General features: G+C 42.1%; 1 protein-coding gene across 4 annotated transcripts in view; it reads left to right on the forward strand.

The window, feature by feature from the left end:
- LOC132570585 (zinc-regulated GTPase metalloprotein activator 1A-like) overlaps positions 1-16,658 on the forward strand; it is a 36,645-nt gene that overhangs the window by 9,999 nt on the left and 9,988 nt on the right. For all 4 annotated transcript variants that reach the window (XM_060237425.1, XM_060237424.1, XM_060237427.1 and 1 more), the window contains exons 6-10: positions 5,546-5,605; positions 5,991-6,028; positions 9,282-9,328; positions 9,962-10,048; positions 14,894-14,938. In XM_060237425.1, coding sequence (XP_060093408.1) covers positions 5,546-5,605; positions 5,991-6,028; positions 9,282-9,328; positions 9,962-10,048; positions 14,894-14,938 — 277 coding nt within the window. The remainder of the gene's footprint in view (positions 1-5,545; positions 5,606-5,990; positions 6,029-9,281; positions 9,329-9,961; positions 10,049-14,893; positions 14,939-16,658) is intronic.

Here is a 16,658-nt window from a genome sequence, read left to right on the forward strand (position 1 = left end):
ACAAGAGGACCTGTCCTTTTACTCCATGACTCTCAAGCTTTCTAAGGAGCCTTTGATGAGGAACTTTATCAAAAGCTTTCTGGAAGTCAGGGTAAACAACATCTATTGGGTCTCCTTTGTCCACATGTTTGTTCACCCCCTCAAAGAAATGAAACAGGTTAGTGAGGCAAGATCTTCCCTTACAGAACCCATGCTGAGTCTTCCTCAATAACCCGTGTTCATCAATGTGCCTACTTATTCTGTCCTTGATAATGGTTTCTACCAACTTTCCCGGTATTGAAGTCAGATTGACCGGCCTGTAATTTCCCGGATCTCCTCTGGAACCCTTTTTAAAGATGGGGGTGACATTTGCTACCTTCCAGTCCTCAGGAACGGAGGCAGATTTCAATGAAAGATTACAGATTTTTGTTAGAAGATCCACAAGTTCAACTTTGAGTTCTTTCAGAACTCTTGGATGTATGCCATCTGGACCTGGTGACTTATTAGTTTTTAATTCATCTATAAGTTGTAGGACCTCTTTTGTCACCTCAATCTGACTCAGGTCTTTCAACACCCCTTCCAAAATTAGTGGTTCTGGAGCGGGCAAACACTTCTCATCTTCCACAGTGAAGACAGAGGCAAAAAATGTATTCAGCTTCTCAGCCATTTCCCTATCCTCCTTCAGTAATCCTTTGACCGCTTGGTCATCCAAGGGCCCCACTGCCTCCCTGGCTGGTTTCTTGCTTCTAATATATTTGAAGAAATTTTTATTGTTGGTCTTTATTGTTGGTTTATTAATCTCGCTTGGACTGGTTTTCCACCGCTTAAAGGAGTCCTTCTTACCTTTTACAGCTTCCATTACTTTGTTTGTTAACCATGTAGGCCTTTTCTTATACCTGTTTGTGCCTTTCCTAACTTGTGGTATATATTTTATCAGAGCTTCTAGGATTGTAGTTTTAAATAGTCCCCAAGCTTCCCCAAGGGTTTTGACCGTATTTGCCTCCTCATCTCAGAGAATTTACCCCTTTTAAAGTTAAACGTAGTTGTGCTGGTCTTTTGGGGCAACTCCCTATTTATACAAATGGTGAAATCAATAACGTTATGGTCACTGCTCCCAAGCGGTGTGATCACTTTTACATCTCTCACCAAGTCTTGGGCATTACTTAGGACCAAATCCAGGATCGCCCCACCCCTGGTAGGTTCTGAGACCATCTGCTCCATAGCACAGTCATTGAGAGCATCAAGAAACTCAATCTCTTTCTCTCAACCAGAACACATATTGACCAAATCAATCTGCGGGTAGTTAAAATCACCTATTACGACACAGTTTTTACGTTTAGCCGCTATCTTTAATCTTTCCATCATATTATAATCGTCCTCTATCTTTTGATTTGGTGGGCGATAACAAACTCCCATAGTTAAATTTTCTTTTGGGCCCTCTATTTCAACGCAAAGCATTTCTAGAAGAGAATCTAATTCTCTGACCTCAGTCTTACTGGACCGTATATTCTCTCTGATATACAGAGCTACCCCACCTCCAACCCTTCCCTCCCTATCCTTCCAATATAACTTATATCCAGGAATCACCGTGTCCCACTGATTCTCCTCATTCCACCAAGTTTCTGAAATTCCCACAATGTCTATGTTTTCTTCCAACACTAAACATTCCAATTCACCAATTTTACTTCAAACACTTCTAGCATTTGCATACAAACACCTATAATTCCCCAGGCAAGCTAGGCTCACAACCTTCCTCCTGCCGCCTCGAGACTTTGGCAGACACTCCATACCGTTTGTCACCATCACAGTGGACAACTCTGATCCATTACCCGGTAGAAAAGTAACAGCTAACCCTTCATCTCTTTGAGATGACTCCTTCGAAACCAGAGACATTTCATCTCCTGTCGGCTTTCCCCCAAGATTTAGTTTAAAAACTGCTCTGCCACCTTTTTGATTTTAAGCGCCAGCAGCGAGGTTCCATCCGGGGACAAGTGGAGACAGTCTCTTTTGTACAGCTCCCGCTTGTTCCAGAAAGCATCCCAGTGCCTAACAAACTTAAACCCTTCCTCCTTACACCATCGTCTCATCCACACATTGAGACTTCTAATTTGTGCCTGTCTCTCCTGCCCTGCACGTGGAACAGGTAGCACTTCTGAGAAGGCTACCTTGGAGGTCCTGGCCTTAAGTCTCCTGCCTAGCAGCCTAAATTTTTCCTCCAGGACCTCACGACTGGATTTCCCCACATTGTTGGTGACAACATGCACCACGACCACTAGCTCCTCCCCAGCACTGTCTATCAGCCTATCTACTACATGCATAATGTCCTCTACCTTTGCACCAGGCAGGCAAGTCACCATACGGTCAGTACGCGGTTTTGCCACCCAGCTGTCTACTTACCTAAGGATCGAATCATCAACTACCAAGACCCTCCCCCCTCTCTCCCTGCCCAGGGATGGTTCCTTGGTGCGAAAGGATTCCCGCTCACCAACTGAAGAAGAGGTTCCTTCTGAGGGCGCATTCCCCTTATCCTCAGCACAGTGCCCTGTTCCCTCTCGACCCTCACGCTCCCTGGCAGCAACGGGGCTGTCACGTTCAGAGTGGGACTCATCTAATAAGCCCCCAAGAGTCTTCCCTGAGTGCCTAACTGACCGTCTCTGCTCCTCCAGGGGAGTCACCTCGGCCTCAAGGGTACGAACTCGTTCCCTGAGAACCAGGAGCTCCTTGCATTGAGCACACACCCAAGTCTTCTGTCCTGTGGGCAGATAGTCATACATGTGACACTCTGTGCAAAACACTGGAAAGCCCTCACCCCCCTGCTGGCATTCTACCTTCATTATAGCTTTTTTAAAAAAATATATATATACAGTCCTCTTTAAATCCTGTTTGTTTAAGTGGCTCCCCTTCTGGAGGGTCAACTTACCTTATTGGGAGAACAAGGAAATTAGGGATCTGGATTCCTGGTCTTTACACAGCCCCCAGGCCAAGAGCCACAGGCCAAGAGCCCTTTAGCTCTCTGGCAAGGCGCAGCTTAAAATGCAAAGAGGGTGGGGGGCACTGCCACTCCTAAGCAATCAGCAACAATCACTTTCAATCACCTTCACCTTCAGCCCACTCAACCAAACAAACAGCAGTTCTGCAGCTACCACAACTCAGCTGTTTCAGCTTATCTCAGAGCTGCTCTGCTCTCCCTCAGACCTCTCTAATTATATATTTAAAAGATTATTATACATAAAGTATAAAAGACAGAAAATACTTCTCCCCAAGACCTTCTTCATTACAATGAAAAATCATGGGGGCTTGGTCTATAGTATACAATGATACTTATTTCTGATGGGGTACATTTATAGTAATCATTTTACATTCAGACTTCATATCTAGTCTGTTTTGTAGCTATGTCTCTCTTCCCCCCCCCCTCCAATTTTCCTGGAAATTTGGGCAGCAGAAAACTTATGAAATATTGCTTTTGTAATTAGTTCAATGCATGTTAGTCACTGGAAAAGTATAGTATGAAGATCATTTTGTATAATAATCTGTAGTGTAGTTAAAGAATAATTCCAGTATATACTGTATAGATGCAACTGCATTCTCCTAAAATTTATTATGCTATAATCTGTGTAATATACTACTGAAGAATTCATTTTCAATTTTAAAAAATGTCTTAATGTCCAGATATGCTGCTAATCCTATTGCGACTATATGAGATGGTTTACTGCAAAGATTTGTGTTTCCTATTTTCAGAGCTTTTTTTTTTAGCAGGAACTCCTTTGCATATTAGGCCACACACCCCTGATGTAGCCAGTTCTCCAAGAGCTTACAGTAGGCTCTGTACGAAGAGCCCTGTAAGCTCTTGGAGGATTGGCTACATCAGGGGTATGTGGACTAATATGCAAAGGAGTTCCTGCAAAAAAAATAAACCCTGCCTATTTTCAACTGTTATTGCTTCCTGTCTGTCAAATGGAAAAACCTAAAGATATACAGTATGTGATACAGAAGTTTGCAGCTCTCATTAATATTGAGGGTATTCATAATTTTGCTCATGGGAAAAAACAGAATTGCATCATTCTTGACTTCAACAGACTTTAAAAAGTGTAGCTCTTCTTGTGCTCTTTGGCATTTATACTTTTCAATTTCATAAATATGCCAAGTAGTATTATTTAATGTACTAGCTGATTTATAATGGTGCATATTATGTTGTTAAAAGCAGTAAAATAAGCTTTGTGTTTTAAGAAAGTGTATATTTTAATTTTTCTAATTTTTTTTCACTTTGGGGGAGGGGAGAGCATCAAGATTTCCAGAGGTTTTAATCTCTACTTGCATGCAATCAGCCTATTATGATACAGTTAAATTGCCATTGAATATGATTTTTTTTTAGTGCATCAATAAATATGTTTAAATAAAAATACCAACACATAGAGTTCAGTGAACAAAAGCTGTATAAAAGATTTCCTGGATACTTTTAATTAGATTTCTGTTGGCTAAGAGGTGAGGAGAATTCCTTTTGGCAATTCAGTTGTTTCCTGTTAAGGAGACTGACAGTCTCCAGTTCAAACCTAAATAATTGTCATGGTAAAGTAATTTTCTTTTTAAAAAAGAACATTGATTCAGCGCTGTTACACACCAATCCTATTTCAGTTTTGGAAACTGTTAAGGCATTGGGGGAGGATCAATAAATGCCTTAAAACCATTAGATGTTGTGGCCCTTTCTGTATCTTGCATGAATAATCACTATAACCAGCTGACAGGTATTTCTATCCTGACACCCTGCAATGCTTGGGAGATCACATCTTGTCAGTTCAAGTAGACAGTTTCAGACATTGGAATGGCTGCAGCTATCATTGTTTTTGCCTTTGGATGCCATTCTTTTGGACAGCCTAGACATCAGTGAAATTTGTGAGCCTTTGAAAAATGAAATACTTTAATAGCTACCAGTTTCTCACATCCTTCTTGTTATGGTATTTGTGCATGTTAAATCAGCCCATGTTAAAACTAATTTTGATTTCTTATTTTTCAAAATATAACATCCCAAGAAGCTTGGCTTTTTTGTTACTTTTCAGTAATAACAGTAGTATTATAGATCCAGGTGGGCAGCTGTGTTGGTCTGAAGCAGTAGAACAAAGTAGGAGTCAAGTAGCACCTTTAAGACCAACAAACTTTTATTCAGAATGTATTAGTTTTTTCTGTGCTAATTGAAGGTGATGACTACTGCCAGAAAGCAAATGAAATATTGTGATTGTCTCACAATATTCTTTTTCATGGTTACTCTATTGAAAGATATACTCCAGTGTAATTTTAAATATAGTAATTATGATAAATAGAATAGTGTCTATGTTGCTACAAAACACTGTGCCTGTAGCATTTGTCAGAAATTTTCAGTATAGACAATGCAAGTCAAATGTTTTTCACGTTCTCTTAACGTAAACAGTGTGCTTTGGCTACATATAGCCATAAGATTCCTGGTTTTGCTTTTTTTTTACTTTCGAAAACATAGAAAATTGCAACACTGTAATTGATCGTTTTAAAAATCTGCTTAATTTGACTTATAAATGTCCTGTATTTTATTTGCTAGGCGCTGTTGCCTCCATGTTCTGGGTTGATGCTGAATTAGGAAGTGACATTTATCTTGATGGTAAGAAAAATAATTCATGTTGTTTAGATGTATATTTGTGTGTTTACCACAAGTTCAGTAAAATTACACAGGTAAATCCAGGTGGCAGCCATGTTGGTCTGAGGCAATAGAACAAAATTGGAGTCCCATAGCACCTTTAAGACAAACATCATTTTATTGAAAATGTAGGTTTTTGTGTACTAAAAGCAGACTTCACCAGACAATAGTATGGGCTGTATGCTACTGAATTCAAATTATAGTCATGAATATGGGTAAATATGCCAAGTGATATTGGTTAAAGAATGGTAATGACTTTTACAGCCTTTAAGTAGGACAAAGAAAGTGTAGCCTGTGTTTTTAATTATACATCAGTCAAAACTTGTTCATCTACATATTTGTTTTTCAGGTATTGTTTCTGTTGTTGATGCGAAGTATGGACTACAGGTAAAATAATATGCCTATGACCATTAAACAACATATAAAAAGTACTGTATATAATCATTATTTAGAGAGCAGGTCTCCCCAGAATCTTACTAAAGTGGGGATTCAGTGGGGCTTATTCCCAGGGAAATGTTCTTAAGACTGCAGTATTAGTGTTTTGGCATGCTTTGTTGTGTGTAAGTAACTAGGCATTGGGAACCATGCTCCTTTCTATATGCATCCTGTGTTCTTCTGTTTCTTGGTCACTCCAAATCTGGCCAAACATTAGGAGAGTGAGATGAGATACTGAGAACTGGCCTTTAGAGAGAGAGGATAAACAAATACCTGGCAAAGCCCTGAGCAAAATAAAGGAAGGTCCTTTTTTTCAGGACTGGTATGAGCAGCAGTAAGTGCAGATATTTAATACTGCTTGGCTGGTCCAAAGAAACGAGTTTGAGATTAGGACACAAAGTCCCAACTGCTGCTTTTTTCAGTTTCTTGACTATTGCTTCATATGCCACATAGTAGAACTTTTACTCCAGGGTGACATGCTTTGATGTATATTTTCGCTGGCTGTCTTTTCATGGGCAGCCAGTTGTTAATGGTGCCAGGTGTTTGCATGAGATAATGTATTACCATTGAATTAATTTGATCATAGAGAGTGTCACATTTGAAGGCTTATTTAACCGTCACCACCACCCATCATACTTTACCAAGACTAAATCCCTCCACTGTCACAACTGTGCCACCCCTATCGCAGCCCTGCACAACATACTTTATGGGTTGATCACATGCATTCAGTGATTTAAAGGGGTTAATTCAGATTTAGATTGCACTGTTAACTAAAACAATCAGGGTCCAAAATTTTTAAACTAATTATGGCATACAATCAAAATTTGCACCCTAGTTTGCCCCACTGCACTTCTTCAGTTCACTTCAACAGGTTAACTTTGAAGATCATTCCCAATCTTAATTTTTGTAAGCCATTGTTTGAAGAGAAGCTAATGCAAACCTATAGAATGGAGTTTTTAGTACATTAGCTTGTAATAGCTATTGATACTGGTATATAATTTTTGTAGTCAGCCAAGAGATTACCAACCAAAACCCCACCAAAACTTTCTGAAGTAATAAATGTATAATGTTTGATATTTTTTGAATTCAAGTCAACCTCTTATATTATTAAATCAAGAAACATTTACGAAGCTTGACATGCTGTCAGTACTATGGAAGCTTTTAAGTGTTCTCAGTCATATGACAAATAAATAACTTTTGCTTTGTATAGAAAATTTGTGAACTTGTCCAATTCCTTGGGTTTCAAAGCTTGACCTCCTCCTTGGCCTGTGAGTTAAAGAATTCTAGAGGCAATACAAGCAGTGACACTGGGATAATAGGCAGCAATTTAGGAGTGTCATGCTTCAGGGACCCTGCCTAGTCGATGGAAAGCTGAGAGAATGTACCCTGTGGCTAGGAAGCCAAATTGAAACTGAAGTGGTAATTGATATCATGGACTATCACTCTAATGGGATTGTCACCCAGCAATCTGAAATATTCATGTTTTAATCAAAAGGCAAACGATTGGACAACTTGCAATGACAGGTCACAAGTCTGAGGATCTAAACTGAGGCCACTGACACAGTTCTTTGCAAATCTACAGAGCCTGACAGCATCTCATGCAACAGAATCAATGAATGTTTGGTTACAGAGAAAAGGTCAAAAGAAAGGTCTCTTTCAAGTCCTCCTGTGATTACACAAGCTCGTCAAACCATTTAGAGTCAGAAAAAGAGTTTTGACTGCCAAAGTCTGGAAAATAAATAGACAATAAAATATTATCTCTCCCCCAAGGACCTGTAGTGATAGAAATGTTAACAGTTGGTATTAGTCAAAAGACGTTTGCTGTTTTACATTTCACAGGTGTACTGAAGAATCGTTATCCCCGCTATAACACTATCTGTACCCAAGCCCAGTATTGAAATAATGCAGTGGATAAATGATATGTCCTACCTGAAGAGAGAAATTTGCAGAACCTAAGTCATTTTTTAAAAAAATTCTGAGATAGAAATTGCAGTCTGTTGCTCGGTTGAACTTGCTTTATTGCAAGCAATTATTAGCTAGCAGACAGAATACCAATGCTGAGCAAGATCTCTGCTATATAGGGTTGATGCAGGTGCCGAATTCCAAGCTACTGTCACTATTACGGACCATTGAGAATTATGTCTATGATACATTACTGAACTATAAAATATTTAACTAATTGAAGGTATTTGGATTTTTTAATTAACATAACACACAAAACCTGTGGATTTTGTATTCTGTACAAAAATTGTCCACAAACTTTACATTCTCTTATTAAGAAGTTAGAAGTGTTCCAGTTTTTGCTGGATCATAGAATCATAGAGTCATCTAGTCCAACCCGCTCCACAATGCAGAAAACTCACAAACACCTCCCCCTAAATTCACAGGATCTTCATTGCAGTCAGATGGCCATCTAGCCTCTGTTTAAAAACCTCCAAGGAAGGAGAGCCCACCACCTCCCGAGGAAGCCTGTTTCACCGAGGAATCGCTCTAACAGTCAGGAAGTTCTTCCTAATGTTGAGCCGGAAACTCTTGATTTAATTTCAACCTACTGGTTCTGGTCCTACCTTCTGCTGCCACAGAAAACAATTCCACACCATTCTCTATATGACAGCTCTTCAAGTACTTGAAGATGGTGATCATATCACCTCTCAGCCGCCTCCTCTCCAGGCTAAACATTCCCAGCTTCAACCTTTCCTCATAGTACTTGGTCTTCAGACCCCTCACCATCTTCGTTGCCCTCCTCTGGACCCATTCCAGCTAGTCTATATCCTTCTTAAAATGTGGTGCCCAAAACTGAACACAATATTCCAGGCGAGGTCTTACCAGAGCAGAGTAAAATGATACCATTACATCATGTGATCTGGATACTATGCTTCTGTTGATACAGCCCAAAATGGCATTTGCCTTTTTTTATGTTTATAAACATTGAAGCTGGACAGCTGGTGCCCCAAATTATTTCATACAGCATATTGTATTATAAGCTTGATTGAAGCAGCTTTATATAAGCTCTTTTTGGTGACAGTATTGTTGCTGTTCAAGTCTTTCTTTTTAATTAATTGTGTATTTCTGTTCATGAGTTTTAAAGTTTGGAATATTTAGAACAAGTAAATCATATCCTGAATGTTTGCTGTATAAAGCCTCTTCAATATTTGCATTACTGATGTAATTTAAATGGATGTCCTCTCTTTTAAACTTTTTTCAGCATCTGAGAGAAGAAATACACAGTGGGCTAATCAATGAAGCTGCAAGGTATCAGAACAAAAGACAGTTTTCTCTGTGTTAATTTATTAGAAACTACAGTACTGAGCATATTAGGAAAGCCAAAAGCAACTTTGCCAATTTAAATTTCAGTCTGTAAACCAGAATTGTTTTTTCTGTCCACGTCAGTTTTGTGGACTGCTTGGCTGTAACATTTTCCACTGTGGTGGATCATTGGGTTAGTGTTTGGACAGGTTTGAATGTTATAGCCTGGACATTTAAAGGGATAAAACTTCATTGGAAAGCCAGAGCACAACAAAAAGATACCTTCTTTGGTACAATTTCAGAATCTATTATATTTTCCTAGTTGACTGCATAGTTTTCCTCTGGGTCCATGACAGAGTTTTTCTTTTTAATGATAGTTAGTTGTTCTATGAACTTTGAGCATAGTCTTGTAAAATAGTTGGTCTTCAAGACCCCTGATTTGTAAGATAAGTATATAAATGATCAATATTTAAACTCTCCTAGTTTTTTTTCCTGTATTTTTATAAGCAGTATTGGGGACAAGAGAAATAGCATCCCTTGTCTTGATATTTAAACAGATTTTATGTCAGAAAGGGGACAAAACCTGAACTAATAGACAATGGAGTTGTCTTTGTATTTATTCATTCATTCATCATGTAGACAGATTGCACTAGCGGATCTTATCGTCATCAATAAGACAGATTTGGTTCCACAAGAAGCACTGATGAAACTGAGAACAGCTGTCAGGTAAGCATAAGTAAGCATATAGTGGCTGGCAGATTTTTGTTTGAATGTTTACTGTTTCCTTCCTACAGCTAGAGTTGCAGATTGCATGTTTACTGTGACAGTGCATGTTAGGGTGCAAAGTAAAGAATGTCTGTTCTATTTGGAAGGTGGTTGGCTGTTGTGTTAAGCCCGATGTTTTGTTTGTGACAAGCAAACTTCACCAAATCTGCGTAGTAGTTGTTCAACTCTTAATTCTTACGGTTTTGCACAGTGTCACTATCTCAAGGTGGAGAAATTATCAGCTGTCTGTTTATTCGTAAGACATTTAAGATGAAGAGTGTGCAATTTGTGATTTAATGATAAAATGGTAACTGTTATACAAGCAGACTGACAGTGCAGTTTTAAGCAGTTATACCCTTTTGAACCCATTCAGTAAGCTTAGAAGGGTTTAGAAAGGTGTAACTTTTTAGGGATTGTACTGTAGGACACATTAAAGAGGTTCAGACCTTTGCTTCACAAAGAACCATGAGCCACAACAGAGTCTGCAGTTGAAGCTGCTTCTTTCTACCTATAATCTCGGTTTAGCTGCTGAAGTTACCTGAAGGCCCACAGCGTGGATACAGCTAGCTATTCTAGGCAGCATGAAGCAAAACTTGATCTTGTGACATCCCTTGGTTCAGCCAGTAAACTCTAAATTCAGAGGTGTCTGAGTTATTCCCATAGTAACTGACATAACTGTTCAATCGTCTCCTGAGAGAAGAGGCAACTCTTGGATCTGGCTTCCCTGGGTCCAGTGGCCAAGCTCCAGAATTAGGACAAGGGTACAGGTGTGCTCTGTGGTGAGAATAGTGGGTTGGCAGCTTGGTTGCAGTTCTGGATAAGGTTGTTGAAGAAATGTGGTAAAGGGGCTAGATTCTATACCAAGATTAAGTGGTTTGTGTGAGTCACAACACTCTCCAGCCATATGTGGCATTCTGGCCACATCAGTCAGACAAAGCTAACCATTACTTCTTCAGCAGTGTGTGACAGGATTCATTTTTATAGGAAATGAAGCACTGGACACAAGGGTATCCCCAGACCCAAATCTCTGCTGCCAGATAGGACAGACTTCTCTCATTGACTCATCTTACAGCAGCCCAAAGCAAGAAAATCAGTCACCCCCAAGGATTTTGCTGCATACAAAGAAGATCCCTCAGTGTACCTTTCCAACTTTGAGAAGGCAGCCAAGCAGTGGGATATTACGGAGGAAGACTACGTCTTACCTTTGTAGCATCATGACTGGAGAATTTGCAACCATTTATCACAGCATGCCTATGGAGGACAGGGAGATAACTTTTGCAGCCTTTATAGCCACCATCTTCAAAAAGATTAAACTAGGGGCAGTCCACTTTCGGAAGCAGTTTAGGGGCTTGGCCCCATCACAATGTAGATCATATTCTGAATTTGGGGTAAAGCTAAGTGAACTGGGGGAAGAGATGGGCAGACGAGGCAAAAGCCCAGGATTTTGAGGCTTTATTCCAGTTGTTGGTCCTAGACCAGTTCTACTTTAGACTTCCCATAGAGTTGAAATGCTTGGTAAAAGAAGCCAAAAAACATTGCAGAGGCCTCAGAACTGGTGGACAAGCTAGTGTTGAACAGAGAAGGGTTGAATTGGATGCCTTCCCATTTGGGAAAGGAACAAAAGGGGTCCCAAAGGGGTAGGAAGGTACAACCTCCCCCCAAAAGGGAAGGGTTGCCTGCCCAGGCAGAGGGTAGGAAATCCCCTGATTTAGCTAATCAGGATGTGTCCCAGATTCGAAGGTGATACAACTGTGGGAAGGCTGGACACCTCAGGTCAGCCTGCCCCAAGCTGAAAGCTGATATCTCCAAACCCACACCAGAGGCACCAATTACTCCAAAGGTGAAGCCGGAACAAGTTGCAGTGGTAAGCCATGAGTGTCTCTTCACCAGAATACAACCCACAGAGACCAGGAGTGATTTTGTGGAACCCCTGGGCCCATAGCCAGAAAATTCTAGTTGTGGGGAGGTCCACAGAAAAAATTTGGGGTGGAAGGGGCCCCCCTCTGGCAGCCCCCGCTCTCTCCACCGTCGCTGCTCTGATGGCCCTGCCCCCCTCCGCACGACACCTCCCCCTCCCACCTACCTACCCACCCACTCACCAACCCAGCGAAACAATAAAGAGTGGGTTTCTGTGGCTCTTTCAAGGGGCCCCCCTGAGGCTGGCGCTTCCTACGCTGGCTTTCCAGCGTGCTAAGCAAGTTTAGCACACCAGAAAGCCAGCATAGGAAGCACCGGCCTGGGTGCAGCTTTTCCTGGTGATCGGTGGGGGGTGGGGAGCACCTTAAAAGAGCCCCAGGAGCCCACTCTTTACTGTTTCGCTGGGTTGGTGAATGGGTGGGTGGGGGAGGTGTTACACAGAGGGGGGTAGTGCTGCCAGAGTGGTGGGCAGATCGGGCTGCCAGAAAAGTGGCAGAGAAAGTGGGGCTGGGGAAAGGGACCATAAAGGTCCAAGGGTGGCTAAGAGCCTGTGAACCGGTAAGGTTAAAGGTCTGATTGGTTTTGGGATATGCTGACACTGGATCTTCAGTAACTTTAGTAAGGGCAGATCTGGTGTCAGAAGATGATATTGTCCCTGATATGGCATTCCAAATCAACAGTGGTTCTGGGACCACCTGCTATGATTCCTCTGGCGCAAATACCAGTGGAATGGCAGGGGTCAGTAGGTCTCACAGGGGTGGGGGTAGTGAAGTCACAGGCATTTTCAGTGTTATTGGGCTGGCACTTGTTGGCTGGCCAGTACACCACTGACGTAGTCACAATTGGCCAAAGCCTCAGAGGAAAGTTGGAGGTGGAAGGCAACTTCAAGGAAGCCAACTCACCACCAACCAGGGAGGGGGAAGTGTTATTGAGGACAACTCACCACCAACCAGGGAGGGGAACCAGGTTATTGAGGACAAAGAGAGGGCTGTCACCCAGGAGGGGGAAAGCCAGCCCATCTCAAGTCCGAATGTGTTCCCAAGAGGAAGAGGGCTGCTGTTTTACCCAAGAACAGCAGGAAGCTGTGGAACCTTCCAGGCAGGAAGGGGGTCAGTTGGGTAGTGCTGGAAAACCAACTGAGGGGACTGAGATCCCAAACCAAACCTTGGCTGAGGGTCCTGGAAACAGTGGGACTAGGAGTGGCTTGGAGGAACTGATGGCAGAAAGTCTGGGGGAGCCAGAAACATTCCTGTCAGAGGTTCAAAGTGACCATAGTCTGAAACCATTACATAAGGTGGCAAGGGACCAGGAAGTGGAGTTCTCAGAAGCTCTTACTGAGCAAGTGGTATGGAAGCAGGATCAATTGTATAGGCTCTGGTTGCCATTTGATAGACAGGTTTCTTGGGAAGCAGTTCAACAGCTTGTGGCTCCCATAGATTTCATCACAGTTTTTGTAGGTACTTGGCATTGCCCAGGGAGGAGCTAACAAAAATACAAAGTGTCATCCAGGGGACAGGTCTCAGCATCAAGCTGGAACAACAATTGTTTGGGGCACCAGAGATGGTTTTTTGGGAGGACAGAGTGGATAGAGGGAATGTTCCATCAATGAGAGATAAAGCAGAAGCAACTGCAGGAACTGGGCAATTTCCAACCTCATATATGGGGTCAAGAATTCCCTCCTTTGATGGATCACTCATCCCAGCAACAGCTGCAATCGAGGAAGATCATCAAACTCCCGAGGTGGACCTTCCTTCAGAATGCAACAATGCAATTTTCTATCCAGGAAGGATGTGGAGTCTGTCAAACTGGAGGCAGGCTTTGGGCCTAGTCTCTTCCTCCTCCCCCTTCTCCTCCCATCTGGAACCAGCAATTATGGGGTGGGTGGGCTCCTAGAGAGACAGGAAGTCCTTCAGGCCTGTCTCCCAGAAGGCTGCAGGAAGGTAAACCAGTTCCTGGGTGGGAACAGCATTTTATATTGGAGATTTTGGGCGGGAAGCCCCCAGTTTAAAAAGTCAGTCAGTTTTGGCAACAGACTCTGGAAGGTATGGTCAGGATTGCAACAGTCTAAGTAAGGTGCCTGCCTTGCATGTCATCCAGTTAGGGCAAGTATTACAACAGGGAGAGAAGGAGCGTTTTCTCCCTACTTTGATTTATTTCTTCTGTTCACTTTTTGACATGCCTGTACATAGTTGTATACTGTAAATAAATATTTTGTTTGTTTAAAGTGGAGAGCCAGTTTGGTGTAGTGGTTAAGTGCACAGACTCTTATCTGGGAGAACCGGGTTTGACTCCCCACTCCTCCACTTGCAGCTGCTGGAATGGCCTTGGGTCAGCCAGAGCTCTGGCAGTGGTTGTCCTTGAAAGGGCAGCTACTGTGAGAGTCCTCTCAGCCCCACCCACCTCACAGGGTGTCTGTTGTGTGGGAGGAAGGTAAAGGAGATTGTGAGCCATTCGGAGTGGAGGGCGGGATATAGCTTCTTCTTCATCTTTTTCTCTGTATTACCTAGTTGCCCCAACTGCTTGGAACGCTAGGAGTAGGTTAGGGAATCCCTAGGATGGAAAGAAGTGGCGGAATTGCTGGTTTCCAGCTCTCCAGGGGAGCCCCAAAGATCCCTAGAAAGCCCCGAGAAGGGTTCTTAACAAATCCAGAGGGAAGTTAGGAGGCTGTCCTGCCTAACCAGAGCCCAGACAGGGGCAGTGGTGGCAGCAAATACCCTGAGGCAGCAAAGTGGAACAGCCCCTTCAGGTCAGCATACTGGGAAAGGGTGGGCAGGGCTGGGGCCAGCTAGCAGACACAGGACTGGTCTACCACACATGTATATATGTAACTGAGTGCAAATGATTTTTACAACTTAACTTTTAAATTTTTTCTCTCTGCTCTGATTGTAGGTCAATAAATGGACTTGTCAAAATTATAGAGACTCAAAGATCAAGGTAATGGTAGTATAAGGCAAAATTAATTATTGCAGCTGCTGTATAGTCTTCTGAAATACTGTTATATTTCACCAAGGAAGGCTTTGTATGGCTCACAGACATTATCTGGCCACTTTTTGTTCTGGGTTCTTTCTTCCTTTTCTTTCATAGTGATTGGAAAATTGGAGGGGAGAAGCAGTAAAGTCTTCTATCTGTCCTTCTTCAGCAATGATCTTAGCAGCACTGGTGCTGCTTATTGGATATATGTGGCCTTACCTCTTCATCCACTCTACTTTCCATTGGAAGACTATTGGTTAACCCATGGAGTTCACGACAAATAGGGGATACTATTAAATTTAAGCAAAACCAAACATTCAACCTGATAAAAGACTTCTAGGAAACTTGGCATGAACTTGACCCAGTAGGAGCCCCCAAGCCAATGTTTGGGGAAGTCGCCTTCCAGTGAGTGCATTGCACCTAACAGTGCAGGTTCTCAGTTCACCAGTTGTATTTAGATGTTGGTTTCGCTTCAAAGCAGGGGTGGGGGGAAAGTCAAATGAACCAGTGAAACAGCTGCTGGCTATTTCTGCCTAACAGCTGAGGGGTGCACCTGACCCACAGGCTGAAATGGCTAGCAGCCATTAAACCCCTCTGTTTCACTCCCCCCTGCTTCTAAGCGGGGAGGGAAGGGGAAAGCAAAACTGACAGGTTAAATGGCTGCCATTTAACTTTTCCCGAGCTGGGAGAAAGGGGAGACCTAAACTGGCCAGTTGGGGATATTTTTGGCTCAGTTGGGCTACGCCAAACTGGAATTTTTAGGTTCATGCCCATCCCTGCTTATGAGTATAAAGAAGCAAGAAGTTAGGGAAAATACAACCAGATTTGTTCACATAATGTGCTGGAACAGTGAGCTTGTTGCTGCCTTTATGATCAACTGAGAAGTGCAGGTATGAGGACTCTTAACCTCTTGGTCCCTGCTGATTATCTCAGTCTATCACTTATGTGCATAACAAGAGACGTTTTCATATCTGTTCTCTCATTTGCTTTGGGAAGTGTTTTCCCTGCTATCCTAAAAACTGTGCTGTTACGGAGCACACTATGATTACCTGAACGGTGCCCCCCCACAAGTCAGAAATGTGCCCAATACAATCTTGTGTCTGTCATCTATTATAGAGTAGAACCAGGTGATATATTTTATGTCTGTTCTCTGATAAGCTGGGAGGTATCATCATTGTATATGCAACATGTTTGTAGTTTACCTGGTAGCAGTACAAAAACGTAGTGAAATATACTTTCCTATTGTCCTGTCAGGGTTTTAAGAAGGTTATCGGCTATATCCAATACAAAAAGGTCACCAGCTGAGTACTTTTTATTTCCAGCAAAAATGTTAATCCTGTTAGCAGGTCCATTGATGTTACTTATTAGAAATTGTACTGGCAGGCTATTCTATGCTGGAGGCCGTCTGCCCTGCTGCTGAATAGTTGCATTATAAAAATTCTTCTTTGGCATAACTGTCATGTGAGATAATACAAATTATTGTCTTTGTGATTCTTTCTTTTGTTCAGGTAGGAAGGCTGAATGTATTAAAATAGCTTCAACAACTTTACATCCAAGCTTTTAAATTCTATCAAAGAGGGCTAACAACATGAAGTACTGTAGCTTGTCCTTCTTAAGGCACTCTGTTAGGTTGTGTCTTGCACCCACTTACTGGCTTTTTGACTTATATACATTTAATAAAAGG

The sequence above is a fragment of the Heteronotia binoei genome, chromosome 4 (assembly GCF_032191835.1).
Source record: "Heteronotia binoei isolate CCM8104 ecotype False Entrance Well chromosome 4, APGP_CSIRO_Hbin_v1, whole genome shotgun sequence".
Lineage (NCBI taxonomy): Eukaryota > Metazoa > Chordata > Lepidosauria > Squamata > Gekkonidae > Heteronotia > Heteronotia binoei.